Here is a 25,520-nt window from a genome sequence, read left to right on the forward strand (position 1 = left end):
GATAACCTTAATTTATTGTCGGGATTTTATTGTTCAAGACCCAAGTACCATGTGATGGAGTGAACTCCCTTTAATTGCCCCAGCTCCTACCCTCATAGCAGTTTGAAACAATGCAAATGCAAATAGATAAATAGGTACCCTTTGGTGGGAAGGTAACAGCTTTCTCTGTGCATATAGTCATGCCAGCCACATGATCACAGAAGCATCTTTGGACAATGCTGGCTCCTCCAGCTAGGAAACGGAGATGAACACCATCATCTAGAGCAGGGGTAGTCAACCTTGGCTCTTTTATGACTCGTGGACTTCAACTCCCAGAATTCCTGAGCCAGCACAGCTGGCTCAGGAATTCTGGGAGTTGAAGTTCACGAGTCATAAAAGAGCCAAGGTTGACTACCTCTGATCTAGAGTCACATACGACTGGACAGGGGAAACCTTTATCTTTATCTTTTTACTTTGTATAGAACAGGATAGAGCCTTTCAGAGTTTTATTTATGTTACAGAATTCATTTAAAAACCAGCTAATATAGAGCAGTATATATTTGGAATTGTTTGATCCTTTAGGTTTGATTTAGTGCCTATAGAAAATTATGTTCATGCTTTATGATGATATAATATTTGTGTTTCTTTATTCAAATAAAATATTTTGTATAACTAAACCTTCTCTAATTTCATCTGCTTGCTCACACAGGAACTACCTCTTCAGACTTAGTCTACACAATGTTTCACTTATTCAGGTATGTTCAGCCTTTCTGTCATCTACTTGTTCTGATTATAGAATTATTAAAAACTACATAGAATGTTTTTATAAAAATCGATAGACAAGTGTATAATAATGGTTATTAGGAATGTGAATTAATAAACTCCTATAACCCCTGTTTTGGAAAAATTAGTCTTGTTGATTTGTTTTGTAATGCATTTTAAATGTAACATTTTTGTCATTTATAGCCCTATGTATTTTACTCTGAGAAGGTAGAGCTGGAGTAAGAAAAATGTTCTTGCCCTTTTCTAGCTCAATTACTTTAGCTTTGGTCTGTTGACTCAAAGAGGGATAGATGTATGACAAGAAAGGACATTGTGTTAAAAGCATGGAGGGTTTTGTGATGGATAGTTAATGCAAGCTTAACTAAAACAATGTAAATACTGTAAATCCTTAGCTTTCCTTAATGCAACATCGGCAGCTTTCAAAGGAGGTCTTCTCTGTTCTCGTTCATCATTGCTCTGAGCTATTGTTGGCCTTACTATGAACACAAAATGCTGAGGAGTGAGTTTTGCTCAGTTCCTCAGCTCCTCATCCTGTAAAAGTTTCAGAAGGAAATGCTGTTCACAGTATATGTCATTCCTATTCTGCCAGCAAGGGCCTAACAAAGTATAGCAAGGATCAGCGTTCTGAAACTTTTGTAAAGTTTGTTCTGACTTGGTTAAAATTATAGCTATAACAACTGCAGTTATATAAATAGAGCTGGGTCAACTTTTATGTCGTTTCATGAAACTATACGTGAGTTACAACCGTGCATGTGACATGCTTCTATTGTTTGAGAATTATTGAAGTGATGTGCTTCAAGCAGGCAGTCACAACTCATATTCAAGCTTGTTGGATAGCTGTTGCGAAAGCAAGGCAAAATCAGTATCAGATTTGGAAAGTAATAGAGTTGGTTGCTCTGTCTTGCTCTAATCAAGAGGAAAAGACTGAACTAGAACAAAATGAGAGATGGTCTCTGATGGTCAGCGAAACATTGTAATAAGATACAGATGAAGGCAAAGCTACTCAATACCAGAAGAACCCAATAGTGCTGTGGAAATTGAAATATTTATCTTTGTTTTTTTGCTTACTTGAACTGATTCTTAAATAAGGACACAGATTCCAGCAATGTTAGTTAAGAAGTTGTCACAAATTCTGTCACATTTGCTGTGAATGGGTTGAGGAAGAGGAATAACATGCTGTGTGTTTGCATACATAAAGTTAGTAGAGTTTCTTTAGCTGCTCATTTCAAAAGAATTACAGGTCTACCACTGATTTAAAATGTTTACTTCATATAGTCATTCACTGAGTAATTTAATCCTTAAGTCAGGAAAAAATATTTATCTTTAGCTATTGATAGAAACAGTTCTTATATTTCTTCATTACAGTTATCAACAGCAGAGATACTTGCATGTCGGTTCCATGAAAGTTTGATATATTACTAGCAGGTCTTCCTCATAATTCATTCAAAGAAAAACAGCAGTTGCGATTGTCTAACTATAAACCTGAGTCTTGAGATCTGGGATTTCTCTTAGTATAATTGAGGCTTGTGTCCTCCAATATTTTCTGTATAGCTTTCAGTTTCTAATACAGAAGAATGGAAGGGTATTAAGTACACAAAGAACAATCTTAGCAACTGTATTTTATTTAATTTTATTCATTATATTGATAACCTACCTTGTGTCCAGAATCTCCTGATAGTAATCATCTCATTTTCTTCAGTTTATTTTTCCCATACTTACTTTGTTGGATTGAACTATCAAAATGGTATAAATAGTCCACCTTCGTTTATGCTAGTAGTTCTTAAATTGTTTGACTCAATTAGTCCTTTTCTCAATCTCAGAGAACAACAGCAACACACAAACAAACAACAAAAGAAAACCAAACAGACTGTTTTTTACACAAGTACCTTAGCAATATCTGTTCCAAAATGGGTCCTTAATTCACAAACAAGCAATAACAAATTGTGTAACCTCAGGATATTCCTAAATTACCCCCAGTTTAAGAACCATTGCTTTAAGCTCTCAAAGGAGATACAGGTATTATGGGAAATTATTGTATACCCCATAACCGTGTGGGTTTTTTCATTACTTCCACATACTTCTTTTGGAGAAGAGGGGAATTTCTCTATATTTATACAGTGTATATCTGGTGCAAGCAACCAGCACCACTCATGGATAGACCCAAACAGATAGTTTATTGTTGATCACCAATATTACAAAAATCTTGCTAGACTATCTTCATTCTCTTGGAAAATGGCGGATATAGACCTAAGGATTTGATCTCAGACATTTGCTCCCCTGAACGGACTCTAAGCTAGAATGTCTCTTTATTCTCCCTGACATGGCCCTCTCCCCTTCAGCCAGGACAATGAATATCCTATGTATTTTTCATTTACACTGACTATCAGGAGGTACTGCATGACCTGTTTTGTTGTTAGAGATAATAATTGGGCCTAAGTCATCCAGCAGCCTCTATGGCTGAAGGTGGGATTAAAATCCAAGTCTTCCCAGTTTTCATTCTAACTTTTAAATACTACAACTCTCTATACTTAATTTAATATATTAAATCAAAACCAGTCTTTCTGATATGCTACTTACTGTATTTTTTTGGTGCTGCATACAGTCCCCAGCATGGTACAGCACGGTCAAAGGCAGCTCTTGACCAGAAAATTCTTATGCTCTTATATCTTGCTTTGGGGAAAAAAAATTCAGCTTGATAATGTCATTTGTGATTCAAGATCAATTTTATAATTCTTCAGAGAAAGAGATCTATGGATATCCAGTTGTTGTTCAAATATAATCTAAACCCTTGATAAGGTGTTTCGTGAGTGGGGGGTGTAACTAAAGAAAAAATAAAAGATCATAGTGGCAATCACAATCACAAATTACACTTTTGAAAGGGGTGTAGTTTTAATCAACAGGTTGGGGCCATGATCTTTTTTGTTTATTTTTTTAATTTAAAATATCTCCCCCACCAGGATTCCACTGATCATTGTATGTGGTTAACGTTGATTTTGGCCCCAGGAAATCATTTAAGTCTTACAACACTGCATGAAGCTGTATTTGTTTAGAACTAATGAAGGGTATTAAAAGAAAGCAGATGAACTTTGCTCTTAAGAAAACAATCTCATTTTATTAAAGGTTCTCATTAAATTAAAATGCATTTAATATAAATGCCATATGATTCAAAATATAGTTTGATTAAAGCTTCTATTTTTTCTGCTAGAATATTCTACCGTAGTTTTTCTTTGGTGTTTGAAAAAGCCTTGTTTTCAGTGCACTTTCACGACTATAAGTTGAGGTTTTGTTTCTTCTCTCTCTCTTCTGGAAAAAAAAAGAAACTTAAAGAGAAATAAAGCAGTTTAAAGTACACAGCTGTCAAAGTAAGTATTTTGAAATATAGCTGCTATCTATCAGAAACGATGTTAAAGCTTGGCCTGAGAGATTCTGTTTTTTTCTCGTTTAATCAGAAAGCTAACATTTTCTGCTATTTAGCATATGATAGTCATTCATCATACTTGCTGTATTTATTTATCATCTCTGTCACTGGGGGTGGGGAGAATCTCATACCTTTGAACAAAGAAGCAGTGTTATTTGCCACAGAATGTTCCTTTTTTCTTCTAGACAACAGTCAGGATTGTGGTTGCTGTGGAATTTCCAGCACTGCAGTTACATTCTGTGATGTGGGTGTTAATTTTTTACCTCATGAAATGTCATTGCAAAACACATTTGCTTTTTTTTTTTTAACCATAGGGCATCTCTGATTTTCAGATTAGCTCCTACTCTTCCATATTTATGGGAATATACCATACACCTCAAAATCCTAACAGGAAAATTAAACATATTCTGCACACTTTGTTCAGTGTGCTGAGGCTTTTAAGGGGGCTCAATCTAATCCTTCGCATTCATACAGAAAGGCTTTTTACTGTAGGCTCCACAATTAAGAGATTAGTGGAAAAAATTACTTCGAAAATAACATCCTCCTAGCATATTTTAAATGATAAAATTATGTTGGAATTGACTGAGTAAAGCGTGTTTTTAATGTGTATAAAACGGAACTGGTGAGACCTCAATTGGTATACCGGAGTCATACTTATAAAGAGAGGTTCTCTGGTACATAATGATGTTCTTTCCTTCTGCACATCAGCCCACATCCTCTTGGTTCTCGATGATCATCTATTGATGGGAGAGGCTGAAGCATTTTGGGGTGGGTACAATCTATTCTCTCTCTTTAACATCTTTCTTTTTTTCCTTCTGACATCCTCTTCTCTCTCTCTTTTTTTCTTTCTCATCCCCATACATGCTGAGGGAAGGATCGATCACTCCTGCCAAAGTCCCTTGCAAAAGGATTTTGAAATTAGGCTGAGAAATAGTAAGTCTGATTGATTTCAGAAAGGTTCGCTCTCTTGTAAATGTACTCGGGATACAGCAGCCATGTGATTGTGTGAAAAAGATGCAGCTGCTTGAAGGCACTGTAGACAAATGCTACATTCGCACCACATCCATCCCTGTGCATGTTTATTGATTCATTCACTCACTCACTCACCCACTCCATTCATTCACTCACTTCATTCACTCACTTCATTCATTCATTCATTCAATAAATTTATATAGGTGCCCCATAAAAATGCAACTCTGGGTGCCTAACAACAAATATAACAAACTTCATAATGATTAAAAACAAATATGCCTATATGCCTGGACCAAAGCTCCACAAAAAACAATTGGCACAGTAAAATGCATTCTTGGAGACCCTTTGGGGATTGAATCTGAAGTACCGTCCAGCCTACTTAGGAGTACCGCCTTAGTTCAACCCACTCAACGGGTTTTTGTTTTTTTTGCTGTGGGAAAAATAGGAGGAGGAAGGAGTATTAAGCACATTCACTGCCTTGAGTTGTTTATAAAAATAATAAAGGCAGGATAAACATAAACTTTGCCAGGCTAAACTTCGCATACTAAGGTAGCGTTTCTTAATATGGAAACCTTGCAATAAAAATGATCTTGACAATAGATCACCACAGGGTGTTTGGTAAGGTTCTAAAAGCAGATATATTCATGATGGGCAGCTGGTAGAACCCAAATGTCTTTTTTGTCACTTGCAGAATTCCTTTTGAATGTTGATTTCATATCATTCTAAGTTGAAAGCTGTCATGCAAGCTAAAAATAAGCTTTATGAATAAATAAATAAAAACCCTGTGTTCTCTTATCCTCTTTAAAAAAAGTTTGATCTCATACGTTGTTCATGCGCCTCACCAAGTTGGCATCATTTCTTTGCCAACTGTGGCCATTGACATCTTCCAAATAATAGGATGGCCTACACTGGTTTAGGAGCATTCTCTATTGTTATTATTTGGTTTGCTTTAGTTTTAAATCTGTTTTGGTTTAATTCAGTGACTTTGTGTATTTGTTAAAATACAATCAAGAAGCGATACTGAATATCACTCTGAGTTCTTGTCTCCAACTACTTTTCTTGTAACCTTCAGGGTGCATTTTACAGCTTCCCAAACAAACCTAACAGTACTGATACCAGGTGGACAAGCAAATTGTCATATTGTCTAGGGAAAGAGAGTGGAACTCAGCTGCTGGGAGGGATGAGGGGGTGATTGGGAAGGTCAGCCAGTAGAAAACAGTTCCTGTGTTTCAAAGCTTTTGTTATCAAAAACTAAAGAGTGATTAATGGCACAACTAATTTGGCTTCATCTACACATTCGTTGGGAGACAGGTCACGAATTGCTTTAAGGAAAAAAAATCCCTATCTTATGGCATTTTTTTCAGAAAAGAATGATATTCTGAATATAAGCAATTACCTGAGACATAGCCACTCTTCTTTCTATGTCACAGTGAGTGATGATGCATAATTCCTTATCTAGAACACATATTTCTGTTTTTCTCCTTTGACAATTATTTATTTATCTTTTCTGCTTCATTGTATTTCCTCATCCTACCTTGAATTTTGTACAAGCAAATCTTCACCCAAAGTCACTATTCCATTATAATGGAAAGAATTGCATCAGAATCACTCTGAGAGTAAGATAAGTGGTACCTCAACTTGATAAATAAAATATAATAAATAAAATTCCATGTTTTCATATATATTAAATTAGCTAGGCAAATAAATATATCCACTCCTATATTATCAGCAGAAGCATATTTGAACAGGTTAATGCTGAAGGTCACATAATTAGCAGATGTCCTACACAAATGATTGTATCATTTTTGCTGGTTTCACTGACAAAAGGCAAATGATTTTTAGCTCCACTGTTTTCTGAACATCCACTGCCATTTCTCCACCCAGACCATATTATATTTGACAGGAGGCACCAAATGGTCCTCTGTGCTTAGCTTAAGACTCAGGCAGAAATTATAAGAGTCAGAAAATCTGATTTATCCGATGTTCTTGTGAATGAAAAGGATATAAAACCTCTTTTGACTCTTGGGGATTTCATGGACGTGTCCACCTAGTTTTCTTGGCAGTAATACAGAAGTTGTTCACTTTTTTCCTTATTTCAGGATATTTCTTTGACTTTCTTGGGATTTCCTGTTGGACGTACCCTGCTGGACATTTGAAATCAGCCAAATGTATACAGTACTTAGTTGTGAATTAGAAATGAGAGTGATGATAAATTTCACAGCCCTTGCTAGTCTCCACAAATTTCTCTTACTCTTTTTCCTAATGTTAGGGGGCTAAATCGTTTAAAGGGCTTAGTCTCATTCTTTCCACATTTTACAGACTATTTTTATTTGGTGAGCAAAAGGATTAGTTCTACTTTGTCAAAAGGATTTCTTTGAATCAGTGCTAAAAAGCAATTATGAGATACATGGGTTTGGATCCTCAGAGCTTTGTGCCGTCGGTAAGCCTCATTTATCTTATCCTGGTGGGACCTGAACTTGCTTCTGTAACAAATGCACATCTGAAATGCCAGCAGCATGGCCACACAAATCCATTACTTATCATTATTAGACATTTTCTTCTGTCTAGCTCCTCGCCATCCACTGACTTGAAATAGTTATGTCTACTGTTAATTTCATTTAAATAACACTGAAAATGTCATAGACTGTCCTTATTCACCCACAGCCTATTTTGTTCCCTGGAGATTTGTGCCCTGACTTAAAAAAAAAAAATGCTAAGAGGTATCTATCCAATGTCAAATTCTAGTTATGCAAGGTTATACAGCTTACTAGATAGGAAAAAGCGACATGTGTCAAGAAAACTCAAATTCCACTAAACCTGAGAATCTAAAATATTAACATTTCTGGATTATTTTCCATTATTCATTTGTTAAATTAAGGTAACATGAGATTTGCCCTTTAGTGACTCTGTAGTATACAGATGGATTTGGTAAAGTTGGATTTATGCCTTATTGAGCATTCAATAACAATAAATTCTGTACTAAATAGTAAACTAGAAATATAAGACAGAATTGAGCTAAAATCCCTCAGCTCTGTTTCAAAGAACCAGTATTTCATCTTTGCTACATTACATTTCAGCATGACCTTTAAAGGTATGTTATAAGTGTCTTGTTGGAAGTACAGTGTGAAATTACAGCAATCTAATCTCGCTTTTTTGCAAAAACACACATCTCAAAACTAAAACTAAATGAACCCTTAGTTTGTCAGAAACTTACAACTTAATGTCTGTTCTCTGTGTTTGTAGTTTTGTGTACTTGCATTCATATTCATTAAGGTTTTATCAGAATTAACTCTTAACAGAAAAATTCTTATTTTAGTTGCACTAAAAATAAGTTTTACATATATAGCAAATTTGCCATATAACATAGAATAATTACAGTCCTTTTAAAATATCCTCCACACTATTGTGAATACAAACGTTTCATTCCAATCATATACAAGATGTAACCTGTCAATAGAAAAACAGAAACTAAATAAAACAAGAGCAGATTAAAGTTCCAGTTGTGTATTATAAACAATGTGTGTTTTGCTTCTTCGGCAATTGATCAGGTAAAGGGCTTACCCTTTATCTTTTAATAGATATTTAATAATAAATTGCTTTTTTAACATTCAGATCTTCTCTACTTATTAGCTGCAATAACTTGTGTAATATTATTGCAGAGCTGCATAATATATTTTGTTTTATAAGTGAAGCTGTTTTTCCACATAAACAGGCTGATTCAGTTATATTATATAAATGTATTTCATAGTAGTACTTTATGCAGAAGAAAGTCTTATTGAAATCACTGGGCCTTACTGCAAGGAAATATATAGGATTGCTATCATAGTCTGTAGTAAACCAGTGGTTCTTTAATGTTTGTCTCTTAAGCTTAAAGAGTTGAGTTCCAGCATGAAAATAATAACAATTTGTTTTTAAAAAAGAGGACATACATATATTTATTTACTGGTGGTACTTTTACTATGGATAATTGGCCTAGTTAACCATATAGCTAAGTGAAAATGAAGAAAGAAATGAGAAACTCAGTCCATTAGGGATTGTCATTAATTTCCATTTGTACAGATCTAGGCACAAAATCATGCTCAAACCATTTGGTTTGAAGAATCTCACATCTCTGGAAGGTGTAAAACAAATTACAAGGTCTCAGCTTTGTTGACAGTAAATACCATTAATCCTTCTCGTTTAATAATTATTTTCAAGTCACTACCTCACTTTGCAAGCATGTGCTCAAAAATGTAGCATGAAGGTTCTCTGCAGATGGAATGATCAAGTGGGTTCTTAATATTATACAATTAATTCTAACAATTAGCTTTATGCTGCCCTTGTTAGTGTATTAAAATAAGGCATATCAGGTAGTACTTTCTAATTGGAAATAATTAAGTAACAAATGTTGTGCCGTATAAGCTTTTGTAGACTATAGTTATGAATTTTAGTGGTGCTGCTTATTTATCCTTATAAATACATGAAGAGGGGAGAGTGAAGTAGATGATAATCAAGTACAGTATATCTATATGGGATAGCATTCCTTATAAGATAGTCATTGTAGCATTACTGAAACCGTTACCAGTGGAAGAAAAAGCCGCCTCCTTGTTCATCCCCCTAATTAATAGAATCAAGCTCCCCTTTTTAGTTCCATAGATCCATGCTGTTATTTTGCTTGAAATTCCTTATTAGGAGATATGAGAAATGTTCCTCTTAAGAGATTCTGAAAGTTGCCCTTTCTAAAGACAAATGTGTATCTGTTAATTAATTTGCACTCAGATGGAACTGTTTGCCCTTTTTCCCCTATATGGGACAGTGTGAAGATGACACAGTTATTATCCATTGTTATTTGTGAGTCTTCACTGTGCTTATTCTTCAATTAGGAATTAGTGAAGATGTATGGCATTTGGCAGGCAAGATGATTTTTAATACACAAGACAAATAAATGCTACATACGCCCAATCCCATTTCTATACATAACTTGGCCAGCCACATTGGCTCCGGGGGAATAGACATTTCCACTTCATATCATATAGTATTCCGGTCATTCATATAGCCTAGATCCTACACCTCATTCACACTCTGCTACTCACCTAGAAGATAAAGAAAAGGGTGGCAAATCACGTCCCCATTATAACAAGCAGGGTCATGTTCTTCCTGTCAATCTATAGGAGGATATTGTTGACTAGGGTCACAAATCTTGGTATGAAGGTTTGATTAAAATGTCAAGAGGAAAAGCAGTTTAAGATTATTTTAAAGGGCGTCTGTGTTTTTGAAATTCAGATTCTTACCTAAGCTTTCCTATCCTTGCCCATAGTTTTTGAGAGAGAGAGAGTATATCAATTATTCAGAATCCGAGCTGCATTTTGATTGGCTATGCCCTCCTAAATGATTTTCATCCTGATCCAGTAGGCTCTTACATGTTTGACATTCAGTTATATATTTCAAATTCTAATATAGTTTGAATTAATTGAAAGGAAACAATAAATGTATCAGTTTTAATTTAATCTGATTTTTTTTGCTTGGCATTAAGGGCCAGCCTTTTCCAGCTTAGTACCCAATTGTTAAAAGTTGCCTTAAGTCCTTGCATCTTAACTATTTTGGCAAAAGTCTTATTCCTATCCACACATACTGAATATACACTGATCCAAACCACTTTCCTCTTTCTTTGAACTCTGTCTCATTTACTACAATCATATTGGCCTATTTCATCCCCAGAGAGCACCTGATACTGGCCATTCTGGTAGGGGATTATGGAAAAAGTGGCACATGATATCTGAGGGGTCTTGGATTGGATAAAATAAAGAACAATATGATATAAATTTAATAGAGTTGACCAACAAAACAGAGCAGGCTAAAACCATATTAAATTAAATTTTGCTCTTACATTTCAATTTCTCCGATTCTAACATTTAAATTTGCATTTTGATTTTCTGGTCTTTGTCTTTCATTATCACTTTAGTAATATATATTTGCAAGTGAGAAAGATGACAATTGAGACTGAAGCAGATTACAAGAGAAAATGTAGCATGTCATAACAGCATTAAGGGAAAAAAGACCCAAATATTTGGCAATCAAAGACTTATGAAACAACCTTGACATTAGTTTTCCTTATCAAGAGAAGAAGTAAGTACATTCCTTTCCTATTATTGGGAAGGAGACTAGTTTGGTAATTGTCCATGATAGTTTTCAAAGAAAAGAGGATTATAAATTGGCTATTTCACTTACCCTAGCCTATATTTAACAGACTGCAAACTAAACTTGTGTGATGTCTCTGATGTTGTATCACATAAGAATATACTGCTACTGTGTATGTTATATGGAAATGCATTAGGCCCATGATTGTAGTAAATTTGATTCCCAAAAGCACAATTGAGGAAAGACAGCCTATCCTAATCAATCTTTGCAAAGCAACACAAAGTTTTGAATGTCACATTCCTTAACCAGAAATTATTTTCACCTCTAAGAAACTACAACATTTGCAATGTTGGACAATCTAATTCCCTTTGTTTCTTTATCCATTCTAATGGGTTCCATTGGGAACCCAGAAATTAAGTTGCTTGTAAATTTGCGATTGTAAGTGGAGGTCAGAAGTTTAAACATAAGCAGGATAAAGCAATAGGATCAGCTATGCCATGAATGAATTGTGGGTGTTAGAACACAATTGTCATATCGACCAGAATCTTTGTACATTAAATTTTCTATTTGAAATAATTTTCTAAGGGACATTAAAATATAGAATCAAGTTTACTAATAATTGATTTCATTCAGTGATATAGGGAGAGGATCAGAAATATGCCTTTAAGAATGGGTTATTCATTAAACACTTAAGCAAAGATAAAATAGCCAGGATTCTGAACAATTGTTCAATACCTACTGCATGTAGCAGCGCCATATCTGTGAAACATGAATTTTGCATGTGATTGAGTTTCATAATTTGTTTACATCCATGATGAGGAGGTTTTTGTGCCATTCTGAAGATTGTACGCTAATCAGAAGAGAGCAATGAAAAGAGTAGTTTAGTTTGCTTCTTTCATTTTTATCGGTTAAGAAATTCATGGTTTATAATAATAATAATGATAATAATGATAAAGTTGGAAGGAACCTTGGAGGTCATCTAGTCCAACCCCCTGCTCAGGCAGGAAACACTATACCATTTCAGACAAATGGCTGTCCAGTTTCTTCTTAAAAACTTCCAGTGTTGGCGCTTCTGGAGGCAGGTTGTTCCACTGGTTAATTGTTCTAACTGTCAGGAAGTTTCTCCTTAGTTCTAGGTTGCTTCTCTCTTTGGTTAGTTTCCACCCGTTGCTTCTTGTCCTGCCTTCAGGCGCCTTGGAAAATAGCTTGACACCCTCTTCTTTGTGGCAGCCCCTGAGATATTGGAACACTGCTATCATGTCCCCCCTCGTCCTTCTCTTCGTTAAACTAGACATACCAAATTCCAGCAACCATTCCTTATATGTTTTAGCCTCCAGTCCCCTAATCATCTTTGTTGCTCTTCTCTGTACTCTTTCTAGAGTCTCAACATCTTTTTTACATCGTGGTGACCAAAACTGGATGCAATATTCCAAGTGTGGCCTTACCAAGACATTGTAAAGTGGTATTAATACTTCACGTGATTTTTGGCAGCTGCAGCACACTGCTGGCTCATATTTAAATGATTGTCCACTAGGACTCCGAGATCCCTCTCACAGTTACTACTGTTGAGCAAGGTACCCCCTATACTATACCTGTACATTTGGTTTTTCTTGCCTAGTGCTTTTCTGTATTTTGGGATTAATAATGATATTGGGTAATTATACTGCCCTCATACAAAATCACAGAACTCCAGATTGTAACAGAGAACATTATATTTTCCAGGAAGTTCTTCTAGTCACTTCTATAAACATCTTCACACTTCACATATTCAATCAGAAATGTCCTCCAAGAATCTCAACCCAAAGCCAAGCTTTCATTTGTAGTGGCACCAAACCAATTTCTATTTTTAAATGCTTTAGGCACTAAGTATATTCATTTTTATGCCTAGAAAATATATTCAAAATTCTAGTTTAGAATATACTCATACATAATCACAACAGAGTAAAAAGTAAGATGGCAGAATTAATTTTTTAACCAGAATTTTAGTTTAAAAAAATAATTGGGCATAATTCAGTCATATCCGTGCAATGCAGTACATGCTTCCATGGAAAGCAAAATTACAGGGTTTTTTAAAGGATTAATTGAAAGCAGCAGATTAAGTGGAATAGACTTACATGCATCTTCTCATTACTGAACCTGCAGCATAATGCAGTTATTGTGTGTGGGGAACAGGGGCCCTCATGTTGTTTCTGATTTGTAACTCCCAGCATTTGTGATCATTGGTTTTAGTTCAACAGCCACACTGAAAGACCACATATTCCCCCATTCCAGAGCTACTGGAATTTGCAATAGGGCAAAGAGAAATGTGGAGCAGATGCTCATGAACAGGTTCAGCCTCACTTATCTTGCAGAGCAGCTTCTAAACCAGCGGTTCTCAACCTATGGGTCGCGACCCCATTTGGGGTCGATCGACCATTTCACGGGGGTCGCCAAGCAAGGCTGTCCGCCATTTTTTCCCCTTTTTCCGGCGGGTGCCTTACCTCCCTTGAGCTGGGCCAGCTGGTGGTCGGCCTGCTCCGTCTCTGCCGCTTGCCAGCTACGCCTCGGCCGGCGCAGGGGGCAGAACCACGCATGCGCGGCGCTCCCAGGCAGGGAAAGTCCTTGACTTACGACCGGATGGGTAGTCCTCGACTTACGACCGGTTTAGTCCTCGACTTACAACCGGTTGGGGGTCGCGGCATTAAAAAGGTTGAGAACCACTGTTCTAAACTGACTCACTTAGAACAGAAAGGAATAGTCTGTTTGGGATTTCAGAAACAATAATCTAAAAGCTATATAATCACTCCTAATTTATCCAGATTTTACTCATTGTTTCCTATCACAATCAAAATGCAATGTTTTATTCCTTTAAGTTTTGACTAATTATATATCATTGTGATACATGAAGCAAGTTATGTAGAATGACAGCCTATCCTAGGCGCATAAATGTTTCATTTCTGATTCATTAACAATTATTTTAGAAAAATATAACTGTTCTGATTTACACATCAGTGCCAATAGAAGATAATATTTGTAGCTCAGAGTTGAACTGTGGGATCCTTGGTGCTCTCTGAGCTTGGTTGTTTTCTTACAGACATTTCATTACCAAACTAGGTAACATCATCAGCGCTGATAGGGAGTGAGGTTTGCTCTCATTTTATATACTACTGTAGTGGCTTGCTCTGTCAGTGTGAGTGGAAATGATCTTGGTGGTTCCTTAATTGGACACATTACACATCGCTCTTAAGTGACCAGTCATATGTTGAGGACTACCTGTATTTTTGCTCTTTTAGTTTTGCTGGGTTTCTTGCGATATTTTTGGACTCAACAAAGCAACATGTTTTGAGCACATTGTTTCTTTTTAGATACAACAATTTTGTTATAGAAGTATCATTTAATTAAGATCCTATATTATTGAGAAGAAAAAAAAGTTTATTGTTATTTCAAATCATGCAATGAACATGATGATCAACAATGAGAGCCAGTTTGGTCTAGTGGCTAAGGACACCACGCTAGAAACCAGGAGACCATCTCAGCTTAGGTATGAAAGCGGGTTGGTTGATGTTAGGCCACTCACTCTCTCAACATAACCAACCTCACAGGTTTGTGACTGTGGGGAAAATAGGAGGAGAGAATAATATGAATGCTTGTCACCTTAAGTTATTTATAAAAATAAAAAATGAGATAGATAGATAGATAGATAAATAAAAAATGAGATAGATAGATAGATAGATAAAAAATGAGATAGATAGATAGACAGATAGAATCATCATAACTGCCATTGTATCCTCTTAAGTGAGTTCTACTTATGTCATAGAATAGAAAATCTCTGCCTGTTAGAACTGGTAGATATTGCCAAGGAAAGCTAAATCATGGTAATTTTCTACATAATCTGAAGAAAGTGACTATGTAACTCTGTACTGGTGAAAACTACATGAATCTAGACCAGGGGTATCAAACTCGCCACGTCACGTGACGTGTTGTGACGTATCATGACTTTTTTTCCATTGTCAGCAGTGGGGTGGGCACGGTTTCGCCATGATACATCTGGCCCATGATCCTAGACTAAGGAAAGCTGAATTAGTCCAACAGTCCATAAAGATTTTTATGCATGTTAATAGGAGACTTTAATTTTGTATTGTTTAGAAGAAAATTGTAAACTTGAATTATAATTCAAATCTCTTCAGTTACTATCAAAAAATAATATTTGAACTATTTCTTTGCTATCCCTCACGTAAATCACTGAATGTAGTAGTGATTTATTATTTGTTCAGTATAATATGTATTCAATTTGTTTATGTACTGAGAACTTACATTAGGTTTTTCTTCCCTCAGGCATGGCTGTTTTCATTTCCAGATGGTTATGATTTTCTAAATTATTTCTGAGGAGCTGTAAGGTGTAGGAGACAATCATGATAGATATTAGAAGAACATTTTGTTTCATTTCAAATATATTATGCCAAATTTAATTTATTTTCTCCTTAGATTCATAATACAAAATTGAAAGGGGCTGTTTAGGGCATAAAAGTCTAGCTTCTTTTTCTTAGTGCAGAATACTCCAGCTGTCCCCTAAGTCAGGCTTCTCAAACTTTGCAGTATTGCAACCCCCTAAAATGACAGGTGAATGTCTATGATGGTCTTCATGAACACAACTAAAATGTTTATTATGGTTAGGAGTGAGCCAGAAATAAATACTGACCAAACAATAGTATATAAGCTTCATCCTAGTTTCTAGACTTAGTATTATCTGCAGTACTCTCACATTAGCCATCTTGGGCTTTTCTCTTCCACCCCCACTGCAGATTTTTTTCCCTGTTTTGAAAGGCTAAAGTTTAGACAAAAATTGCACCATCCTCCCCACAGTTGCATCTGACCTTCTTGGAAAGTTACAACTCACAGCTTGAGAACTCTTGCCCCAAGTTATTGATTTCCTGGTTGAACTGCTCTGTCTGTTAGGAAGTTTTCCTTAATGTTGAGGAATTATTGAACAATTCTGTAGCAAAGGACCATTGCTTCTTCTTCTACCTCAGTCTTTTCCCCCCCCAAAGCTAAATATACTTCTCTTTCCTTGGTTCTTGTTTATTTCTTTTGCCTTTCCCTCTACTTATTTCAGCCTGTTTGAGTCATCCTTAAAATAGTCAGAATTGGACATTGTACTTGAAATGAAATTTAAACTCACACCTATTAAGGGTGCTTAGGGTGGCAATTTTGGTCATGATATTGAAAGCCTGAATCCTTGAGGACACATACTTTTAATTTACATTAAGTGAAAATTGAAGCCAAATATAGTTTTGAACATTTGAAAGTTTTTCCTACAGTTACATAATGTTAGATGTCCTTTCTAGATGATAATATATTTTACATATGCACGATACTCATGTATTCTAGGTGTTCACAGAAAGCACAGCCAATACAACAAAAAATAGTTCCAAAATCTTAGTGGCTGGTCTCTGTGGGAAGTGCAACATTTTTGTTCCCTCCACTCATGCAGGTAGGAATTTTAATTCAATCTTAGTTTCCATATGATTTGGAGAAAAAATTATGGACCACAATTTTCCAACAATCATTTACCTACAGCAAGACCTACCATACCCACAGGTGAAGATAAAGTTCTGTATGACAGAAGCTCATGATTGCAGCAATTAAATCCTGAATAATTTAAATATTGTTATTCTTGCTGTTCTTATTAGTTACCCTGTTGAATAAAAATCTTTACAAATGTTTTATAATATCTTGGAAAAATTATGTTTTATACATAAAAATTATATATAAGCATAAACAATCTAGGCTTTCTGCCAGAAGATTTCAGAGTTCTGTTGTAAATTCTCAAATGTCATGCTGACCTCTGCCTGCTAGGGATTTTGGCATCCCCCAGCTATCCTATCTATGTCCTTTTTTGGGGATCCAACTTAGAGCAACAGGGATCTTATCTCTGAATACTTTGAATTAATATGATTAATTTCACAAAATCCTGCCAACTGGTGGAACTGTATTCAAGTGGATCCTCCCTATGTGACTTGCCAGAAATTCAGTCCACATAACAGAAGGTTGTTCTAAGAGATGTCGAAGAAATAGTCAGCTCAATATCAAAAACGAGTCAATAGTGAGAAATGAACACCTTTGAAAAGACTAATCTAGTGGAAGATGGATATTTATGTTTTGAATCAAGTATTGGAAACTATGCTTTGTTGTAGCTCACTGATAGAGATAAAATTTCTCCCCCCTCCATTTATGTTTATAGTGCAATGTGTTGAAAAGGAAGCCATAAAGAAGAGCAGATACTTTGCCAGTCTCCTGTGTTCAGTTGCTGTCATATTACTCCACCTCCTGTCCTCCCTCACGCATACATAACTCATTACAAGCTGATGATGCTGGCAACCAGTATTCTGAATTTCCTAACTCAAACAAGCATAGAATTAACATGCCCTGTTAATCTTAAGCTTTTTGTATGCATTTACTGTGGATTGACTGAAAAGAAGAATGCATGACCTAAGAAGCCCGCTGTAGGAGTGTTCCCAAATTCATACAATATGTTTCATTCCTCCCATTTAGCTGAGCATCTTAAAGAAAACACACAGGATTAGGCAGAAACATGAATACATTTATCCACCCATTCAGATTCTTAGAGGAAGAGAGAACAGTCTTCTTCCAAACTTTGTTATAGCCTACTAACAGCCTGTGTGCAAATACATATTTAACATAAGCAAGAATGGATAACCTTGTAATTTAAAAAATCAGGAACTGAAACTAGGCTTTTTTAGCTTAGAAATGTAAGTTGCTCTGACATAAAATTTGCCACTGTATCCTTGCTCTCTCCTCTTTTTGAAAATTAAGAGATTCTTAGCGATGGTCAAAATCAGATTAAGATGAGATCAGCAGATAGGTTTTCTTGCTTATTCTGACTTATATAAAACAAACCCCAAACATTAATTGTGATTTTTTTGGATTCAAGAGAACCCAGAACAGAAAGTAGTGTTGTGCTTCTAATATAAATTCTTCTTCTTCTTGTGCCATATCCGTTATTGGACGTTGGCGATCATGTTGGCGATCCTGTTTTTATCAGCAGCCACATGAAAAAGTGCTGCTGAGTTTTGAAGCCATGATGTTCTTCTTCTGCCTGGACCTCGTTTGCCTTCAATCTTTCCCTGGAGGTTTAAATGGAGTATGCCATATTTTTCTGGGTGTCGCATCACATGTCCAAAATATTCTAATGTTCGTTTTTTAATTGTTTTGATGATTTCCCTTGGCTTTCCCAGACGGCTTATCACCTCCTCATTTCTGATCTTACTAATATAAATATATATTTTAATTCAAAGAGTTCTGCTCCACCTGCTTATTTTATTCAGCTGTCTGAATTTTAATTTAGTTCATAAAAGGTTTTTGATGTTTTGTAAATCCAGGGTTTAAAAATACAAACAAACAAATAAATAGTTAAGAGCTATTAGCTTGTTCTACCTGTTCCAGATAGGATAAGACACAAAATAGACACTGCAAAGATTCCAAGAATGGTACTTTATTGTTGTTGGGTATAATAACAGAATCTTAAAAGGCTGTCAAAATTTCATTCAGCCCCATGTTAACACCACTCAGAGGGTCTTTGTCATGGTTTACATTTTCCCAGCACTGAGATGCCATTTTCCCTCTCTTAACAGGTTCCTGCCTTTATTAGGGTTATCTCTACTTTCCTTTACATCCCTTTCTATTCCTTTAGCAGCATTTCCATCCTCCATGGTTTCTCAAAGAAAGGGTCTCTCAGGTAGAATCCACAAGTTCCTTCAACTCTCTCAAATATCTATTGCTGGAGGTTTAAGCTCATTGATCGTATTTTGGAATTGCTTAGTTAATCCTATATTTACCTCGAATTGCCATACTCTTTATGTCTGGCATTCTGCTTAGGTTCATTTTGCATTTCAGGAGAAGAATGAAACAAAACAGCGTACAAATACTTCTCCCCTCTCCTATTATCATCTGTTACCTACCACTTGATACCACACTGTCATCTTTTCCAAACAGGAGGTCTTTTTTTATTCCTCTTCCTATTAATAAGTCCAAATAAATTCTCCTTGTTGTTTTTAGCTTTTTGAGTCCAAGTTTCTTTTGTGCTTTTATCATTTCTGCTTTCAGATACTTGCTGTATTCTTCCTTGATGAATAAACCTAACCTTTCATTTCCTGTGCATGTTTCTGTTCATTTTTAGTTCTGTCAAAAACTGTATGCGTTGACAATGATTTTCTTAACTTTAAAAGTTTCCAACTCTCCTGTATTTTCTTTGATCTGAGGATTCTTATCCATGGATCCTACCTAGTACCTCTATTCGCTTACCAAAATTTGGTATTCAGGGCCTATGCTCCTTCTGTAATAGTTTAAAATCCAAGATGACATTGTCACTCCTGACCCTACCCCCAGCTTACTATTATTTCAAACTTTTGAAAGAGTTCTTTCCTCATTAATTGGTTGGCTCATTATTTTGTCTCTAGTCACCTTCTGGAAAATAAAACAGACCTCCTTAGAATTTTGGGAACTTCTCAATTTTGGCTTCAGTTGGTCTTCAGGTAACTTGAATTTTATAATCTGGTCCTAGAAGGATGAGAACTTCTGCTTAGCTTGGAACCTACAGCACACTCTCACAATAATATCATTTCCCTGTATTTTACTCATGTACTCTAGAATGGCAGCCTTATACTCTATATTCCTAGATTTCTGTACACTGTCTACTTCCTTCACACATAATGCCACCTTCTTTTCCTTATGTCTTCACTACTTTTTTTGATTTTGTCCTTCAATCCTTGCAGTTCCTATGTAAAACAAACTATTAATGAAGCAAACAAAAATCTATCCATGAACAGTGACTTACATTTTCAATATAATGTTTAGCATACAGGATTTCATTCTAGCCTAAAGGAGTTTCTTTGGTAGCCTGTTTGGTGTCTGTGACATTTCAATCAAGGCTTCTGTCTTTACTATTACATTCTTATAAAGGCTATATTGAATGACAGCTTGTTGACAACACTGTGTAAGAGAAAATAACCCAAAGTATAACTGGCATTTTGGTTGAAGGAGGACCTTGAAGATATTGTGACAAAGGTTGAGATCAAGTCATTTCAGTTGTCTGTCAAAGATGGAAAAGTCTAAACCAGCTCAAGATTCTGGCAGCTGACCTTTACATTGATAGAATCCAAAGTTTCACAAATCACTATATAATCTCTGGTTTTAAAGCATGAGTCATGGTTTGCAATTTAATTTCCTACATAAGATATTAATTATATTATTTTAACTAAAATATATATACTGAATCATCTGACATAACTTGTAATTATCTTATCCTCTCCCACCCTAGTGCAGTTTGTGTTTGTTACAAGAAACTGCAAAGAAAAACAAAGCGTCTGTAAATTCTGAGGAAGTGAAGAATTGAAAAACCTAATTTTCTCTTTTACTTTAAATATATCATGAACTGACATGAAAAGATCTATTAATATATAAATGTTAATGGATATATATGCGTAATTAAATTGTATAAAGCTTGATTGGGGTTTTTTGTCTCTCGTTTCAGAATGGTCAAGGCTTAGCCATCTAGGCAAGAATTGTATAATTCTGAATTTTCTTGCCTTTTACTATTTAAATTCTTCTGACCCCCATGCAATATCATTTTATTTTTCTAAGCACAAATTCTCACTCTTCGAGTCCTTTTCTTTAGTTTAGCCTGTTCGTCCTACTTGGAATGGAATGAAGTGGACTGTTGAGTATCCTGTTCGAGTAATACAGCTTTACCATTAAGTAAGCAAGATATCTTGTTAGTATTAAATAAGCAGACATTGGTTGGTTGCAGTGGTAATAGGATCAATGTCATTTTTTAAAAAAGGAATATTTCTGTAGACATAGCAACTGGAAACATATGTATTTCAGGATGAATTTCTCAGGGGCGTAACAAGATCTTTAAGTCCTTTGAATATGTGAAAATGAGAGTGTTAAAAGTTTTATTATACAATGGGTTGCCGAGGTTCAGTAGATCTAGTAGAATCTATAAAAGATATATACTAGTTTTAAAATGGTCTCTTGGAGGAACTTAAAAGATACTAAAATGCAGAAAAGAAACAAGACAGCCAAGGAAATAAGTTAAATGAAGGAAGGTTATGTTTCCGTGAGAAACATCTAGATAAAAACTGACCGTATCTCAGTACTGCATTATGTGGAGAAAGAGATTTGGGCAATTGTGCCATGTTTGCTAGGTCATTGTTATGGTCAATACTCATTGGGTCTTTTTTCCCAAGAGAATTGATATTCTTACTGAGTCCTGGCATTTCTTACCCTTTGGCTATTTCCCTTACAACATACTCCAGGCATGTGCTGAGGCGTAGTAAAACATAGCTTGCGCTTCTTTTTGACTTAATTGTCCCCTTGACTGTAATTAAAATTGAACTGAGTAATGGAGCAGTCACCAGCAACATGTTCTCATAATTTTCCCCGTTGTCAAGGGTTTCTATTGTCATCAGATTCACACTGGGTTACTTGTTAGGTTAGAGGAACGGATTGGCAGTGTTGCTCAGACACAGTTGTAGGAATACTCCTCTCTGACATGAATCGTGGTATGTGAAAAATGATTTTCTCCCCTATAGAAGTCCTCTTACTTTCATTGGTACAGCTCCCAGAGAGGCGAAAAAGTATTTGTCTTCTGAATTGTATTGATTGTTCAAAGTATTATTTTTCCCCCTTGTTTCAGTTTGCTCTGTCACATTCTGTCAAACTAAAATGGGTTAGTAATGGAAAGTGTAGCTCCTGGGTGTTTCTTGAATGAGAAAAGAAACCATCTCATGTCTAGAAGTTGTTAGTTTCAGTTTTTCTTGTTTTTTCCCTTCCTTTTAGCTTGTCAAAAATTGATCCAAATTTAAAGTATATCACAGTTTGCTGGCAACGGATATGACTCTTAGGAAAATCTAATATTTTGCCTTCTTTTCCTTTTGTATCTATGAATGAGAATAAATTGGACTTTTGAGCTCTTCAATATAGCAGGAGATGGTCATTGTATTTTATTTATTTTACTTTTATACCACCTTTATTATTTTTATAAATAACTCAAGGCAGTGAACATTGCCCTATTTAAATTGGGGAAAAATTTTATTTTCAGAATATAGTATCAGTGGGCTTCTCTATGCAGTATTTTAATCATAAAATCTGTTTGGAAAAGTCAGTGCTTTACTAATGTTGAGTGCCCAATTGGAGAGGCTCATTATGCTCAAGCTTTCTCAGCCTTCCTCCAACTCTCTCACTGAACCAGAGGCTATCTTTCTGGAGTAAACCAAGGCAAGGCAGCTACATTCCTATTCAAATCAAAGTAGCAAGGATTGGGCAATCAAATGAATGCTATCAAAATGAGGAGGACTTTAATTTCCTTTGGGTATTCTGCTACTTGAAGCACTGGTATAGAACTTATGCTTAGTTGAGTTATGCTCCCCTATGTTGGGTTAGGAAATGCTCTTGGATCGTGTAGATTCCTCAGATAACGTTCAATACCTTTTACCAATTTGATCTGGTTCATCAGATATTCCCTCTTCTAAAAAAAATGGGATCTAAGCACTGTTTGATTATGCACCAGATATGATCTTCATTGATCATTAAATGCTTTAAAGATTGAAGGCTTAGATTTCTAGTGATCTAGGGTTGGGGTACCCACCTTGTAAATCTACTCGTGCTCTGAAGTAAAAAAAATCCTTCCCATGAATCTTAATTTCATTAGAACTTATATGGGCAAGCTTAAGCGGCAAGAATTTTGTTAATAGGTGGTAAAATTATGAAATGCCTCTCCTGAGGAGACCCATCATGTTTTCTTATCTTCCTATGTTTTGGTGAGCAATACAATACATGTCTTTAAAGAAACATATGATTGCAAATGATTAAAAGATAAAGGTTTCTCTGTCAGTCATGTCCAACTCTAGAGCATAATGTTCATCTCCGTTTCTTGGCCAAGGGACCCAGCATTGTCCAGAGACAATTTCCATGGTCATGTGGCCAGCATGGCTATATGCCAAAGGCCCCAGAAAGCAATTACCCATCCCACCACAGTGGTACCTATTAATCTACTTGCATTTGCATGCTTTCAAACTCTGCTAGGTGGACAGTAATAGGAGTTCACCCCGTTGTGCAGAGTTTGGGTCTCGAACTGGGGCTGTCAGCTCTCCCTACTGACACGCTTAGCTTCTTTAACCGCTGAGCCATTGCACCCCAATGTTAATGATTACTGCCATATTTTTATTATTGCCAGGGTAAGCATTTGATTCATTATGAAATGAGTGCTTTCAAATTTTCTGGATGTTCACACTTAGGATACAAATTTAAGAATTCGAAAAATGAATACACTATTTTGGAATTGTTTTGTATTTTTCATAGAATTTTTTTGCACAGGGGGCAGATACCGTTATATAGACAAGGCATACCTGCCAGACATAGTCTTTAAGATGTGCGTGATTGTGTGTGTTGGTGAGTGTGTATGTTTGTGTGAATGTGTGATAATGATGGAGTTGCAAATCCCTATGCCAGGGAGAGCTTCCTGAGTAGTATAGATATCCTAGAATGAGATGAATGATAAACAGCATCAAACTGAAATTTGTACCAATACAATAAAAGATTAGCACTATCAAAAAGAATAAAACAAGAAAAATAAAATTAATAAAATGTGTCTTCGGGGAAAACTTTTATCAGTTTTGTATAAATTAATGCGTTTTCACTGCAGCCCTGCAAAATTTGGTTCACTGTATTAGTGAAAGCATGACTGGACTCTCAGAGAAGAACATTGGCATAATAAGCTTCTGTCATTCCTGGGAGGCATTGCAGCAAGGATAATATTTAATTCCTGTGCAGATCTTTGTAGAAATCACAGAGAAGTAGCACATGTTGGACAGTTTCTGTTTCCCCAGAGAAGGTGCATTCTATTAGTGGAATTTTGATACATTTGTCTTGTAATAATGCCAATGATGGTGCATGGTGTCTGGCTCTGAAGAAGTCCTTCTTCAACTTGAGGGAGATTTAGCCTTGCATTTGGTCCCTCCCTTTGGTATAAAAGAACCTCTGGGGATTTTGAAGCTGCTTGGACAATGTACTTCTGGAGGGCTTTCCAAGTCCCCCCGTGTATGAAAGACCACACCCAAATATTTAAAGCAAATAAATGGTGATTATTGACTGTGAGATGCTGGATGATCATAAAAGCTCGCTGGTTGTGAAGCTGTGATAGTCATAAATGCAAGACTAATGACTTTTTCAGTGCAGTCATAACTTCAAACAGTCACTAAGCAAGGCAGTCGTTTAGCAAGGTTTACCTGTACAGGTAGTATTCAACATACAACTTTTTCCATAAAAGCCATGTCGTCATAAGTCGAGACACCCACATGTCCAGATTTTATGACTTTTTTATGACCATCATTAAGCACCATGGTTGTTAAATAAACACAGTTGTTGTTAAATGAAGACATCAGAGCTTTTAAATGAATCTATTCCTGTGGGTGTATTTTGCCAGAAACAATCCCCGAAGGCTAAAAACTGGCAAAATATAGAATAAATTATGTTGCTATGACCACAGAACACTTCAGCCAGCTGTAAAAGTGAACAAAGTTGCGAAGTGCTTGAATGTGGCTGTAAATAGTTTTTGATGAGTCCATCATAATTTCGAGCAGTTGCTAATCGACTGGTCATTAAGCAAAAACTAGCTATATTCAATTCTATTACTATTTATTTATCTGAGTTCTTTGGTTTTCTTAGGATTACTAATATTGGTGGTAATTTATAATCAGCTTATTCTGACTATTCTGGATTATTATCCATTATTATGGATCCCGTAGCCCAGTGATGGTGAACCTTTTAGAGACCGAGTACCCAAACTGCAACCCAAAACCCACTTATTTATCGCAAAGTGCCAGGGCCGCATCAGCATTGTGGTGCCCTCCAGGGGTGTGTGTGTGTGTGTGTGGCTGCAGTGATCATGGCAGACTGGGTGGGTGTGGCTGGGGTGGGTGTGGCCACCTCAATGTTGCTTGTGGGGGAGATGCCTGTGGGGGCCGGGCAGAGTTGGGGGAGATCCAGGGGGTGTCTGGCAGGTGGGGCGGTGGGCAGGAGGCTCGTCCTGCAGGGTGAGGCAGGGGGCAGGGTGGGGGTGCCATTGCTGCGGGGCAAGGCAAGACAATCCATTTGACCACTTCAGAAGAAATTGGTGGCCCAGAAGACTGTCAGGAACAAGTTCATTGTGAGTGATCGCCTGAATTTGGCAGCCAAATTTTGCCAAACTTGT

General features: G+C 36.2%; 1 protein-coding gene across 1 annotated transcript in view; it reads left to right on the forward strand.

Moving 5' to 3' along the window:
* The window catches only part of SEMA5B (semaphorin 5B), a 154,027-nt gene that overhangs the window by 16,409 nt on the left and 112,098 nt on the right, over positions 1-25,520 (forward strand). Inside the window, exon 3 of the mRNA XM_015818923.1 lies at positions 689-734. Coding sequence (XP_015674409.1) covers positions 689-734 — 46 coding nt within the window. The remainder of the gene's footprint in view (positions 1-688; positions 735-25,520) is intronic.

The sequence above is a fragment of the Protobothrops mucrosquamatus genome, unplaced genomic scaffold (genome assembly GCF_001527695.2).
Source record: "Protobothrops mucrosquamatus isolate PMUCROS unplaced genomic scaffold, P.Mucros_1.0 scaffold822, whole genome shotgun sequence".
Taxonomy (NCBI): Eukaryota; Metazoa; Chordata; class Lepidosauria; order Squamata; family Viperidae; genus Protobothrops; species Protobothrops mucrosquamatus.